Source organism: Mustelus asterias, chromosome 4 (genome assembly GCF_964213995.1).
Source record: "Mustelus asterias chromosome 4, sMusAst1.hap1.1, whole genome shotgun sequence".
NCBI classification, from domain to species: domain Eukaryota; kingdom Metazoa; phylum Chordata; class Chondrichthyes; order Carcharhiniformes; family Triakidae; genus Mustelus; species Mustelus asterias.
In genome coordinates this window covers 20744563-20760197 of record NC_135804.1, presented here as the reverse complement: position 1 = coordinate 20760197, position 15635 = coordinate 20744563, and the positions used below count along the sequence as shown (strand labels likewise).

General features: G+C 43.9%; 1 protein-coding gene across 3 annotated transcripts in view; it reads left to right on the top strand.

The window, feature by feature from the left end:
- gan (gigaxonin) overlaps nucleotides 1-15635 on the top strand; it is a 71735-nt gene that overhangs the window by 45605 nt on the left and 10495 nt on the right. Inside the window, exon 10 of one of the 3 annotated variants that reach the window (XM_078210626.1) lies at nucleotides 6874-6983. The exons of the other annotated variants lie outside the window; for them this stretch is intronic. Coding sequence (XP_078066752.1) covers nucleotides 6874-6877 — 4 coding nt within the window. The 3' untranslated portion in view covers nucleotides 6878-6983. Of the gene's footprint in view, nucleotides 1-6873; nucleotides 6984-15635 lie in introns of those variants that run through there. 3 annotated transcript variants of the gene reach the window in all.

Below are 15635 nucleotides of genomic sequence, written 5' to 3'. Positions count from 1 at the left end.
AAACCTGTTGGACTTTAACCTGGTGTTGTTAAAACTCTTACTGTGTTTACCCCAGTCCAACGCCGGCATCTCCACATTATAAAAAAAAAGGACATGGCTACTGTGCGGATTCTCTTCACGCTGCTCCTTTTGAGGTTCCTGCTCTTAAGTTTTGCAGGACCCTTCATCGGAATATTGGCCAGAACAATTGGAGGAAGGTAAATGGGTAGTTTTTCTTTTTATCTGATAAAGGGTTTCTGACCCTGATCGGAACATTTGGACCAGTCGTTACTTACAATTCTGGTTTCTGCCCTTTCACCAATGTCTTTTATAGGTTGCCAGATTCCATTTTGTGCCTTGTGCTCGACTTTTATCTGCAGACTTCCTTTGCAGCATCTTGCCTAGCACCCTTTAAAGTCCATCTGCACAATGGGGGCACAGTGGTTCGCACTGCTGCCTCACAGCGCCAGGGACCCGGGTTCAATTCCAGCCTCGGGTGACTGTCCGTGTGGAGTTTGCACATTCTCCTCGTGTCTTTTTGAGTTTCCTCCAGGTACTCCAGAGGATTGGCCATGCTAAATTGACCCTTAGTGTCAGGGTGATTAGCAGGGTTGTGGGGATAGGGCCTGGGTGGGATTGTTGTTGGTGCAGGCTCGATGGGCTAAATGCACTGCAGGGACTCTATGAACATCCATACGTTTTCATTATGTCCTCAGAGTACTGCTAAATTTGTCAAATATGCATGATTTTTTTCAAATCAATCCTTTATTCTACCCTAGCCTTAATATATGCATATTGTTTAATATCTTATGTTATGGCTTTAAACAGCTTACCCACAGCTAACCCTAGACTGACTGGTACATGGTTACCTGATTCATTACTTTCTGAACAGAGGTTTTGCATTAGCAATCCTCCTGTCTCCTGGTACAACCCCCATACCAATTAATTTTGAAAGTTTGTGGTGACAATATGTGGGGGGGTTTTTTTTGCTTCTTTCACAAGCTTAGTATGGATGAAAAAGACATTTTGGAATGAGACTGTTCCCTGGCTTTTGATTAGAATTCCAGGATTAAGTAACATTATCCATTCCAACTCTGATTTAAAGAACAGTCTAACTTGTCAAGTGGAACCAGATGATGCAGCCATTAATTAAATGCTGTGACCCACTGGAGTGCATTTCACCATCAGGTGGCGTAGGTTAGCCACAGTTCCAGACCACCAACTTGTAACTGTGCCTATATAGAGAAAACAAAGAGTTCTTATGATGTGGTTATGCTGCAGAACCCGTGTGGAACAATGTTTCTCTAATGGTACTGCAGTCTCTTGCTGATGTGGAAAACATTCATGTTCCAGACGGAACAGAAAAAAAGCAACTGTACAAGCGCAAGATCAGTTATTTTTTTAGGTCCTGCTTTGTTAATTTTCCAGGCTGCATACCATCTCCAAGTGGATCGGGAAAATATGTACAAACCAGCAGAATGTAACTACTTTGCTGGCTGATATGGGCCTTCCTGTCTGTCAGCGATCTTGGGCACTCAAAGTGGCATTACAACTGGCACTGGAGGCCTTGTTTACTTCATGCCATTTGACTGTTTAGCATTGTTGAATATTGATACTGATTGACCTGAGAAGATTTAGTTTGAAAACCTCAAATGTTCGACATTTGATAATGAAATGTAATTCACCCTGTAATCATGATGTTGTGATCATTATTCTTGTACATAAACATTTCCAACTGGCACCAGCATAAAAATGAAGTCACAATTCCTGGCTATCTCACAAGACCTCCGCAGTTTTTAAAATAAATTGCACAGTATTAACTGTAATTCAATTGAACCATGTGGATGATGGTTATAAGTTACTTGAGTGCCACCCTTGTGGTTAATGATATCATCTGAATTTCCGGGCTAGTTAATAATTTTTAATTTATTGTCAGCTGTTTATTGTTCTCTGCAATATAACCTCATGATTAAGTAATACAGACTGAGGTGTGTGAGCTAGAAATTTGCTAAGTGCAAGATTTGCAAAATGGGACCTCAATTTTTTTTAAATGAAGCTCTGAATTTAGCAAAGGCTTCTTAATTTGATGAGTCACCCTCTTGCAGACAAAACGCACTTGCTGCGACGTTACGCCGGTATTGTCACTGTGTTTAGCTGTTTGAAATTTGCAGAGCTGATGATTCAGTTCTTAGCACTAGTCCCTCATTTGTAGTTGTATAAAGAACTTTGAATGCTAACAAAGGAAACCTCACTATTGCCTCACTAAAACAAATGTTGACTTTAACTTTGTCGGTCTGTTTTAGTTGGGAGCGGTTTCCCCAGTTTTTGCACCAAATCAGAGCTGTCGTGCAGTACAATTTTCATCAGAAATGTTACTGATCTTTCACCTGCCGCACCAGTCCTCGTGTTTTTCAGATAGTTGCATGACTTTTGGAATGATAATGAAATGCCCCAAGCATCCAACCCAGCCACCAAAATATATTTAGCTGCAAGGGCGGCACGGTGGCACAGTAGTTAGCACTGCTGCCTCACAGCGCCAGGGACCTGGGTTCGATTCCCGGCTTGGGTCATTGTCTGTGTGGAGTTTGCACATTCTCTCCGTGTCTGCGTGGGTTTCCTCCAGAGCTCAGGTTTCCTTCCACAGTCCGAAAGATGTGCTGGTTAGGTGCATTGGCCATGCTAAATTCTCCCTCAGTGGACCTGAACAGGCACCGGAGTGTGCCGACCAGGGGATTTTTGCAGTAACTTCATTGCAATGTTAATGTTAAAGTTAAAACCTACTTGTGGCAATAAATAAACTTCAACTTAAGTTCCTAATTTCCATTTTATCCTAAATATGTTGATCCATGATCAATGTATAAACATTTTGGGGTGGGGGGGGCATTGTGTCAAAGATGAGTGCATTAGATATTAGAGATTGACTCCGCCTACACTTCCCGCTGCCTCAGAAAAGCAGCCAGCATAATTAAGGACCCCACGCATCCTGGACATACTCTCTTCCACCTTTCTTTGTTGGGACAAAGATACAAAAGTCTGTGGTCACGCACCAACCGACTCAAGAACTGCTTCTTCCCTGCTGCAATGGACCTACTGCCACTAAGTTGATCTTTTTTACACTTTAGCTATGATTGTAACACTACATTCTGCACTCTCTCCTTTCCCTCTCTATGAACAGTATGCTTTTTCTGTATAGCACACAAGAAACAATACTTTTCACTGTATAGTACACGTGACAATAATAAATCAAATCTTATGGCCTTTGCTATGTGTGGGCGGCACGGTGGCTCAGTGGTTAACATAGAACATGGGGCCCGATTTTTCCAAAATTTTGCGCCCGAAAACCAAGGATTCCCACTTTACGAGGCTCCGATCCGATCGGCGCCCGCACATTTACTGTGTTGCTGAATTCAAGTCCGATAGGGCTTCAACTCAGCAACTGAACCGCTGAATTGTCCCCAACCACCCTTCGCGGACCGCCCCCGCGAACCACACCGGCAGGCCCCCCCCCCCCCCCCCCCCCCCCCCCCAGGATTGGACCCCTCGGGCCCCTGACCTACATTGATCGCTGGTGTCCGTCGAAAGCATCTTGCAATCCTGGATCCTGGCCTTGCTCCGGGGGTCCTGATGGGTAGGATGACGTCTCTTCACTGGGGTAGGGGGGGATGTGACATCTCTTCCCTGAGGGGGTGGGGGGGGGGAATGTGACATTTCTTCCCTGAGGGGGGGGGAGGATGTGACGTCTCTTCCCTGAGGGGGGGGGGGTGGGTGGGGGAAGGATGCGACGTCTCTTCCCTGAGGGGGTGGGGATGTGACGTCTTTTCCCTGAGGGGTAGGGCCGGGATGTGACGCCTCTGCCTCTGGGGGGGAGGCGGAGACGTCACATCACCCCCCCCCTCAGGGAAGAGACGTCACATCCCACCCCCCCCCCCCCCCCCACCCCCAGGGAAAGTCAAAGGCAGAGCAGACAGCAGTGCTGTCAGCGCTGCCTTTGACTTTCGTGCTTGGGCGCGCTGAGTGCTGTTCGGTGCTCCGACCGATGTAAATGCGCTAGGCCCCGCCCACTGGACCCGTGCCAGAAAAAGGCGTATAGGGGCGCTGGAGCGCGGCTGCCGGGCACGGGTCTGATTTACGACTGCACCCGGCACTTAGAGCCGATTTGGTAAAATCGGCCCCATAGAAAAACTACAGCACAAACAGGCCCTTCGGCCCACAAGTTGTGCCGGTCATGTCCCTACCTACCTCGGCCTATATATAGGCTTACCTATAACCCTCAATCCTATTAAGTCCCATGTACTCATCCAGAAGTCTCTTAAAAGACTCTATCGAGTTTGCCTACACCACCATTGACGGCAGCCGATTCCACTCACCCACCACCCTCTCTGAGTGAAAAACTTCTGCCTCACTTCTGCACTGCTGCCTCACAGCGCCAGGGACCCGGGTTCGATTCCTGGCTTGGGTCACTGTGTGGAGTTTGCACGTTCTCCCCGTGTCTGCATGGGTTTCCTCCAGGTGCTCCGGTTTCCTCCCACAGTCTAAGGACGTGCTGGTTAGGTGCATTGACCCGAACAGGCGCCGGAGTGTGGCGACTAGGAGAATTGCACAGTAACTTCATTGCAGTGTTAACATGAGCCTTACTTGTGACTAATAAATAAACTTTACTTTGACGGCAACTCCAAGTGTTCAGAACATTTCAATAGAATTGCTGCTTTGGTGCAGAATGCAATCAAGTGTCATCAGTGGAATCCACCTGTAAACAAACATGCATCAAAATTGCAAAAGAAAATTGTACATTTTCCTCAATGAAATGTTTAAAGTTACACTGATCTAGCTTTTCATGAAGTAAGAAATATATTTAAGTGGTCTAGTGATTATAATCTAGTCTATAAATTATGGTCTAGATTATAATCTCGTGATAATATCATCGTCAGGCTGAAAATTAGCAATGACAGTTGGTTATTGTGGTAAAATGGACCACAAAATGGTATTTGAAATGCGTTGTGAAAGTTGATCTTTATTTTAAACTGGTTTTATATATTGTGGACTCAAAATCAGGAGCAGCCAGTTAAACATTGATAGTAATAGTAACTGAATAATCAGAACTAACGGCAGTTAATATTTGCATATACACAGGTGGCAACGGAAACAACTCATGATGTTGCTATACTTTACTGCTGACATTAGCAGTGGATTTAAATGAGATGCATAATAATATTAACAGTTATCAAATTTGCAGCAGAAATCTGTCATGATGTCAGTTTAAATGGTTTTGGCAGGTGATGAGATGAATTTAATCCTACAGGAACATGCAGGGTGGAATTTTCCATTTCCGCCCACTATGGGAATCGTAGCAGCGGGACCCCCAGCCCTTTGCTGTACTCCTGATACACCTACGACTGTGTGGCCAAATTCGCCTCCAACTCGATTTTCAAGTTTACTGATGACACCACTGTAGTGGGTCAGACCTCAAAAAATGATGAGACGGAGAATAGGAAAGAGATAGAGAATCTGGTGAACTGGTGCAACGATAACAATCTCTTCCTCAATGCCAACAAAACGAAGGAGATAGTCATCGACTTCAGGAAGAGCAGTGGAGAACCTGCCCCTAACAACTGACAATCACATTTTAATTTGATGTTTTTAAGTTTCCTTTGTACTTTGATTTCTGTTCGGGCTGTTCCCCCTCCTTTTGGGGAGCTGCCCCTTTTACTTTGTCCTGACTTAATCTGAGTTTGTTTATTTGGTTTGACCTAAAAAGAAGGCATCAACAGAGACAAAGTGGAAATTATCGAGAACTTCAAGTTTCTAGGTGTCCAGGTCATCAACAATCTGTCCTGGTCAGTCAATGCGAAACTATAGTTTCGAAAACCCAAAACCGCCTCTACTTTCTCAGGAAACTAAGGAAATTTGGCATGTCCGCCACGACTCTCTCCAACTGTTACAGATGCACCATAAAAAGCATTCTTTTTGGCTGTATCATAGCTTGGTGTGCCTCCTGTTCTGTCCAAGACCGCAATAAACTACAAAGGGTCATGACCACAATAAACTACAAAAGGTCGTGACCAAAGCCCAGTCCATCACGCAAACCAGCCTCCCATCCATTGACTCTGCCTACACTTCGCACGGTCTCGGAAAAGCAGCCAGCATAATCAAGGACCCCACACACCCCGGACATACTCTCCTCCACCCTCTTCCATCGGGACAAAGACACACAAGTTTGAGGACATATACCAACTGTCTCGAGCACGGCTTCTTCCCTGCTGCCATCAGACTTTTGAATGGACCTACCTCGTATTAAGTTGATCTTTCTCTACAGCTTAGCTATGATTGTGATACTATATTCTGCACCCTCTCCTTTCCTTCTCAATGTACATGATGTGGAGTTGCCGGCGTTGACTGGGGTGGGCACAGTAAGAAGTCTCACAACACCAAGTTAAAGTCCAACAGATTTATTTGGTATCACAAGCTTTTGGAGCGCTGGTCTTTCATCAGGTGTGTGGGGAATTGAGTTCACAAACACGGCATACATAGACAAAGGCACAATTACAAGATAATGGTTGGAATGCGAGTGTTAACAGGTAATCGAGTCTCTACAGGTACAGACGTTGCGAGTGGAGAGAGGGATAATCACAGGTTAAAAAGGTGCGAATTGTCTCCAGCCAGCACAGTTAGTAGGATTTTAAGGCTGTCCTCATGCGTCATTGCCTATCATTGCCAGTTCCGCTCGCATGAGGACAGCCTCAACCGGGACCTTGGGTTCATGTCACACTACGTGTAACCCCCACTATTTGGCCTGGGCTGACAAAATCCTACTAATAATGCAGAATGAGTAAGTGCTGCCTTAGATTATACGCTGAACTGTGTAGTGGGGCTGAAACCTACAGTCTTCTCCCTAAGGTAAGAATGCTACCATGCAGCCAATTCTACAGAGCACAAGTTGTTCAGATGAAAAATAAGATGGAGCAAAGGACCACAGAACGGGATTTGGAATCAATGCTAAGGAAATATGGAATTCATACAGAGAAAACAAAATGATGACTGAAATGAGTTCAAGACAGCCAACACAAATTTGCGGACAAAAGTATCGTGGGAATGAGAAGACGCTCAATTAAGGAAAGAATAAGACATTTTTTATTTGCCACAGGAGATCACCTAGTGGTAATTTTCTGATCTCAAGACTGCCCAAGTTTTATGTTGCAGCAACAGATGACCCAGAGCTGTTGAAGTTTTTTTCTTCCACCACCAGTGAGACGCGGGGGGGGAGGGGGGGAGGAGGGTTTTACGGGGCCAGGAAGGGTGGGAGAAGGGGTGGAAGCGTGGAGGGTGGGGTGATTAAATTAGACATTTCACTTTCCTGACGGTGGGTTCAAATTTAGAGATTAACCCAGTGATGTGTCTATGTCGGATCAGTCTTCAGACCATCACATGGCGGTTTCCTAAATATACATTTGCATGCCATGAATACTCATTATTTTAAATGACCAAGGTTAGTCAGAGGTGAGGGGAGGAAGCTTGTGGCGTGGGGTCGGCGGCATGGAGGATTGAAGTGGAGAGGAACTGGTGTACAGGGGGGTGGTGAGCAAAGTCAGGATAAGAAATTGAGTGGCCTGAAGGGCAGTCTCAATTCTGTCCAAATGTGGGTTCATCTGCGAGTGCTGGCTGGCGGTCTTTACAGGGCTTGAGTTCACCTACAATATTTAAATTATCGCATTGAGTGTGATCTTGGACAATGGCCTTCACAATTTATAGAAGGGAGGGCCAGCGAAGGCTGCAAGTTCAGCCATGGGACAAGTACAACACCGGACACTGGCATGAACATTCAATAAAGAGTGGAGGCAAAAACATAGCATTATTTCTTTCACAAAGAAACGTCCCTAACTCCTCTAATCATCAATACATGCCAACCATGAGGTGTACCAGTACATTTCGCTCTCTGACTATGCTAGTCTAAACAAATAACAATGATGCACATATGAATAAAGTGAAACCAATCTGAAATATTTACAAGTGAAACCAATCTGAAATATTTACAAGTGAAATTTAACTTTGAAAAGCGTTCGTGTTCTCATTGTGTCTTATGGTAATGGAATTGGGCAAGAAAATTTTGGCCATGATTTAGAGCCTCCCTGTTTGTTGAGGAGGCTCTTTTGTAGTCCAATGCACCAGCTGCATTGTCAGCTTATAAGAACATAAATAGGAGCAGTAATCCCCACGGCTTGCCTCCTGGACTTGCGGGCTATCCTGTCTGGAGACAATACACATCTCTTTAACCTGTGCTTAATGCTCCCTCCACCCACATTGTCTGTATCTTTAAGATCTGGTTGGCTGTAGGGATTCGCATTCTAATCAGTTTTCTGTAACTTGATTTTGTGTCTCTGTGCCCTGTTTGAGAGCACATTTCCACTCCATCTGACGAAGGAGCGGTGCTCCGAAAGCTAATGGTATTTGCTATCAAATAAACCTGTTGGACTTTAACCTGGTGTTGTTAAAACTCTTACTGTGTTCACCCCAGTCCAACGCCGGCATCTCCACATCTTATCCCTTTTTTTACAGTCCTTCTTTATCATCGGAATATATTTTTGCTGAGTACTTAAAAAAATCTCCTTAAAAATCCTCCACTGTTCCTCAGCTGTCCTACCTACCAGTCTGCTCGCCCAGTCTACATTTAGTCAATTCCGCCCTCACCCTATCGTACTCCCCTCTGTTCAAGCAGAGGACATGTTTGGGACCCTACTTTCTCACCCTCCATCTGTATCAGAAATTCAACCCAAGAGGATCCCTCACAAGAAGATCCTTAATTCTACCTGTCTCATTACACAGTACCAGATCCAAGATAACTCGCTCTCTCGTAGGTTCTGTATCATGCTGTTCAATGAAACTATCCCGACTGCATTCTAAGAACTCTTCCTCAAGCCCTCCACGTCCAATTTGAGTCGACCAATCAATATGCAGGTTAAAATCCCCCATGATTATTGCCGTTCTGTTTTTGCACGCATCCATTATTTGCTTGTTTATAGCCCTCCCCACCTCAACATTATTATTTGGGGGCCTATAGACCACGCCTACCAGTGTCTTTTCCCCCTACTATTCCTTATCTCTACCCACAACGATTCCACGTTTTGTTCCTTAGAGCCTATGTTGTCTCTCACTACCGTCCTGATATTATCCTTTATTAACAGAGCTACCCCACCTCCTTTTTCTACCTGTCTATCCTTCCTAAATGTCTGATACCCCTGGATATTCAGTTCCCAGTCCCGGTCACCCTGCAACCACGTTTCTGTGATGGCCACTAGATCATACTCATTTGTATGGATTTGTGCCATCAACTCATTTACTTTGTTTCGAATGCTTCGTGCACTCAGGCAAAGTGTTTTTATGCCATCCTTTATCTGGACCCGGTTTGTTGAAACACTACTAACATCTCCCAAGCCCTCTACTCCTTTAACTAGTTGAATGTCCTCAACATTAACCTGCACTTGTGCTCTCTCCTTGCACCCCCCCCCCCCCCCCCCACCCCCATTTAATAGTTTAAAGCCCTATCAACGACCCTAGTTATATGATTTGCCAGGACTCTGGTCCCAGCACGATTCAGACGGAGACCATCCCATCCGAATAGGTCCCATCTGCCCCAATATTGGTGCCAATGTCCCATGAATTCGAACCCATTCCTCCCACACCAATCCTTGAGCCACGCATTCGTCTCCTTAATCCTACTGACCCTGTGCCAATTCGCATGTGGTTCAGGTAGTAATCCAGATATTACCACCTTGTTGGTTCTGCTTTTTAATTTGGTTCCTAGCTGTTCATACTCCCTCTGCATATCCTTTGTTCCTGTTATGCCTATGTCATTGGCACCTACATGGACCACGACAACTGGATTCTTACCCTCCCACTCCAAGTTCCTATGCAGCCCAGATGATACATCTTGGACCCGAGCACCAGGCAGGCAACAGAACCTACGGCATTCTCTATCCTGGTCACAAAGAACAGTGTCTATGCCCTTAACTGCACTATCCCCTAATTTATGGAGGGTTTCACCACTGAACGCCCCCCCAGCTGCGTGACCGACCACCCGTGTCTCGTTGCTGGCACTTTGAATTGAAATTGTAATTGTGTTCAAACCAGCAAGAAGCAAGAGAGCAGAAGTGGTACACAATTCCTGTTCTACCGTCAGGAATGACACGGTTAGAATTCCGGCCCATGTGTCATCAATACTTGATCTGAGGTAGAGAAAGCAGGAACCGCAGATAATCCCAGTGAGCTAAACTAGAGCCAGATGGAGGAGAAACAACAACCCGAAAGGGAGATCAAAGGTGAAAGTGAGTGAGTGGTGAGGTATAGGTGGAAGGTGAAGCAGAAACTGAAAATGTGAGAATTGGATTGAGAGGTTTATTTACTATGAAGTGGTTTGTAGGATAACTGGAATTGCTTGTTACTGTTGCATTCTAATCATTAATTTCCTCACGTACCGGTGAAAAGTAAAAAAAGGGAACAATTTTCAAACGAAAGATAAGCTACCCAAGAAACAAAAAATATGCAACATCATAGAGCCTGTGACAGATTATAGTAGCAATTCTGTGTCAAAATTTTTTTTAAAGTCACATTTGCAGTTTAAAAATTGTTGGCAGGACAAACTGTGGAGCTCTGTAGACACACTCGAGCCAGTTTCTAAATCCAAGCATTGGAAAGTATCAAAAAATGATTTTCGCAGCTGTTAAATATAAAACATAACTGTTTTTACAGCTGCAAAATGTGCAAATGTTTGAAAGAAACTTCATGATTCCATGTTCAAGCTAAGGCGCAAGTAAAGTTTTGAGGAAAGTTTGGCGAATGATGATGTTGCGTGTAGCTTCATGTCTGTAAATCATTGTGCTTTCCTACATACCATTCTGCACTTCTCTTGGTATCCCTCAGTTGTGTATCTTGCACGGAGAAGCCCTTGAACTTGTAGTTTAAATTAATTTGATGATCCTTAATTTGGTGAAAATCCCAAGTGCCCCCCCCCCCCCCCCCCCATATTCTGTTTATGGACCAGCACGATCCCTCTGTAACTTCCGCAACTATATTCATCAGCAAAACGTGTAAGTAAGAAAATTGCATTTGGCATCAGTTTTTTCTACTTAGTACACAAATCCTGACAATTCCAAAATGGATGATCCATAATACAAAAAGGGGACCAATATTTGAAGTGCAATTTATTTACGTGTATTAGTTTACTGCTACACCCCTTGACAGCAGTCAGCAGCTTGTGCATGCTTGCAAAAAGGTTGATTCTTAAAGATCTAGTCATGGGGAATGAACCACTGCAAATACGAGAAGTAAAACTAGGGGCACATTGAGCCATTAGTGACTGTAGCGTACTGCACTTTAAGTCTGTGATAGAGAAGAATGTGAGTATGATGAAAGTCAGGTTAATGGATTGGAGAAATCTGCTTTTAACGAATAGAGAATGGAACGTAGGAAAATACAATGGACAACATTGTAGCCAAGCAATGATGTGCAACAGTGATGGGAAACATTTAAAACAATGTTCAATAGAATGCAGAAAATGTGTATTTCAAAGAGGGAAGAACAAATGAAGTACTAATGAGACTCCGTAAATGAATAAAGACATAAGGCAGTGCTTCCCAAGTTTTAGTATTGTGCTTTACAGTGCAGTATAGAATAGCAGCTGTTTTATTCCTCCTGAAGACTGCTCAATTCTACTCATGTGGTCCGTCCATAAGGAGCCTGGATTTTTGCCTGGTGTTGAACTCTTTTGTTTTGAAATTTGTACTTATTATTTTGACTCACTCCCTTGTATCATCTTTAGCTTTCTGTGTTTTACTTTATGATGAACAAGAATGGTTTACTCTATATATTCATCAGTCCGCCAAGAACAACAGCTGCTTGTATGTTATTAATTTTAAGGTGTAGTTCTAAACTGGTGGCTCACAATTATACCAAACTTTTGGAACAGAGAAAATTGTGTATCTAGTGTAATCTAAAGTTAACATTTTTAAAGTTTATTTTATTAGTCACGAATAGGCTTACATTAACACTGCAATGAAGTTACTGTGAAAATCCCCTAGTCGGCACACTCCAGCGCCTGTTCGGGTACACTGAGGGAGAATTTAGCATGGCCAATGCACCTAACCTACACGCCTTTGGACTGTGGGAGAAATTCTGAGCACCCGGAGGAACCCCACACAGACATGGGGAGAACATGCAGACTCCACACAGACAGTGACCCAAACTAGGAATTGAATCCAGGTCCCTGGCGCTGTGAGGCAGCAGTGCTAACCACTGTGCTGCCCACATCTAATGAGTTGTAGTTCCTTCATAGCCTTAAATTTCCAGTCAGTATAACTTCTAAGTGTAATTAGAGAGAGACCACTACTTTGCTTTTGATAGAAATATGGTCTGAATTTAATGTGGGGTACTTTTGTGCTCAGAATAATCTCTTGAGAGAAAGTAGTCACCAGTTATTCAGTGACTATACCATCTGAACAATCAATGGACACTAGTCTCTGTTATTGCTTCTTGATCGATGGATTGAAGATTTCTGTGTCAGCTTTTCTTTCACACAATACTTTTCAGTCAATAAAGTTTTAAAGGAAAATGAACCGATTTTCCTTCATTCTTGGTAAAAAAATAAATCAACATAATGTAAAAGCTGTGTCATGATGACTTTTTCACTAGTGGCAAAAGCAGCATTTAATTACAAGGAAAGTTTCTTCGGCAGCACATTGCCATAGATCTGCCCTCCCTTTATTGTTGCTCGAGTACTTCAGTGTTTATGAAGAAGTTAGGCTATATTCTTTTTTTTTACTCCTTAATTTTTCTTGAGGGAAAACGTAGCGCTTTCATCAAAACAGTAACTCCAAAATCAAGTCTGCGTGCTGACATGACTTTTTTAAAAATAGTTGGACTGTAAATGGCTGGAAATTCTATCTGAATCTATCTGAATGATCCCATTTGGGGTTCATCAGCAACAGGACAAGTCCCTGAAGAAAACAACAAAACGACCTTCTTCTTTTCAAAGAAATCACTTCATTTGCAGGAAGACACATCAGCCACGTAAAAGGCCTGATGAAAGCCAGCTGTCGGCCATAATGCCTTGTAGATATTACCAGACCAGACGCAGTTCATTTCCCTGCAGAGAAAAGTCAGTTTGCCAAGACTGTGTGGTTGCGTCAGAAATTGCTCATACTAGGAAGCTAACCTCTTGCCAACACTATTTTCTTCCAAAACTGCTGGGTAAGAATCGAGGGAAAATTATTTCTTAAATCTCGTTTTCTCACAGCTTAACTCCTGATGAAAGTTTGTGCGATTTGATTTGATTTATTATGGTCACATGTATTAACATACAGTGAAAAGTGTTGTTTCGTGCGCGCTATACAGACAAAGCATACCGTTCATAGACCAGGAAACGAGAGAGTGCAGAATGTAGTGTCACAGTCATAGCTAGGGTGTAGAGAAAGATCAACTTAATGCAAGGTAGGTCCATTCAAAAGTCTGACAGCAGCAGGGAAGAAGCTGTTCTTGAGGAGGTTGGTACGTGACCTCAGACTATTGTATCTTTTTCCCGACGGAAGAAGGTGGAAGAGAGAATGTCCGGGATGTGTGGTGTCCTTAATTATGCTGGCTGCTTGGCCGAGGCAGTTGCCTCTTTATAGGTGAGTACAATTTGCTACGAGATTCTAGGGGTGCTACAGTACAAAGAAAGCTCCTCAGAGACAGGTTATCTATCAGATAGAAACAAGTGGATAGATTCAATGAAGTACAGACAGAAATACTGCAAAGCCCCATGGCCAAATTCGCTCTGCAATGCAAAATGCAGGGTGGCGCAGTGGCACTGCTGCCTCACAGCGCCAGGAACCCGGGTTCGATTCCTGGCTTGGGTCACTGTCTGTGCGGAGTCTGCACGTTCTCCCAGTGTCTGCGTGGGTTTCCTCCGGGTGCTGTTTGGAGCGTGAATGCTGAAGAACAGTTTAAATTAATTGCCAAGCATACCTTTTAAATATGTCTGAGAAAAATCATTTGTTTGAACTCTTACAGAAATTCTTTACTCCATTTTCTGTTGAAGTATATCATCACTGTGGACCTAACTTCGATCCATCTGACTTTGCATTCTGCTAGAAGGTCTATGACAGAAATTTAGTCCAGCTCACAGTTTCCCAGTTCAAAATACCATAGTTTGAACTGAGGTGTGGTCTGGCTAGATTCTGGTACCTTACAAATTATGTACTGACAGACCGTGGTTCTGTCGAGCACTTTTACCACATTCTTAGAAAGAAATCTTAGAAACCCTACAGCACAGAAACAGGCCATTCGGCCCATCGAGTCTGCACCGACCACAATCCCACCCAGGCCCTAACCCCATATCCACCCACTAATCCCTCTAACCTATGCATCCCAGGACACTAAGGGCAATTTTCAGCATGGCCAATCAACCTAACCTGCACATCTTTGGACTGTGGGAGGAAACCGGAGCACCCGGAGGAAACCCACGCAGGCACGAGGAGAATGTGCAAACTCCACACAGACAGTGACCCAAGCCGGGAATCGAACCCAGGTCCTTGGAGCTGTGAAGCAGCAGTGCTAACCACTGTGCTACCGTGCCGCCCATCACTCATGATACTAGTCTATCTTGAGGAACAGCAGCAAGTATTTTCGCAGGTGCAGAAAGTCAGACTGATTGTCAAATAAAAAATTGTGGATTTTTGATGGAGGAAATGTTATTCTTCAGATTTATTCTTCGTCAAGGCATTTAAGTTATATTCTAGAAAGATGATGGCTATAAATTACATTTTTACTATCCAAGATTATTGGAATTTTCGCACTTGTATTCCTACACGTCAAGTCTTAAAATCACTGCACGCTCTCCGATTTTGACTTCTTTAACGGATTAGGCAGTGGGGATGCTGCTCTTAATGCAGCACCAAGTGCATTGATGGGCCCATCAAAGGATGCCAAGTGTGGCACAGAAGGAAGCTGTAGGCTGTACTTCCTTCTACAAAACTATGAGAGCCATAGACAGGGTGGATATTCAGAGGCTTCTGCCAAGGGTGGTAGTGTTAATTACAAGGGTGCACAGGTTCAAGGTGAGAGGGGGAAAAGTTTAAGGGTGATGTGCAGGGGAGATTTTTCACGCAGAGAGTGATAGGTGCCTGGAACGCGCTGCCAGAGGAGGTGGTGGAAGCAGGCACATTAGCAACATTTAAGAGGCACCTGGATGGGTACACTAATAAGGAGGGAATAGAGGGATACGGACCGAGTAAGGACAGAAGGTTTTTTTTTAAGTTTAGTTAGGGCATCATGATCAGTACTGGCTTGGAGGGCCAAAGAGCCTGTTCCTGTGCTGTACTTTTCTTTGTTCTTCTCTAAGGGGGTCGGGTAACTCTGGGACAGTGGCAGGAGAATTGGAAGGTCCAAGAGTACTGAACTTCTCGGAAGAATACCTGAGAGGGAAGGAATGAAAGGAAGCATGATGTCATGAAAGAGGCATCTAAAAGAGACAGAGCGAAATGGAAATATAATTGATGGACTTGGATCTGGCCAAAATGCATACACAATACATGAAAGACAGGGGAAAATTCAAGTTGCATAAGGATTAGTTGCATAACAATGATTAGGATACATAAAGTCTGGTAGTAAATGGGGATTAGGTAATAGGA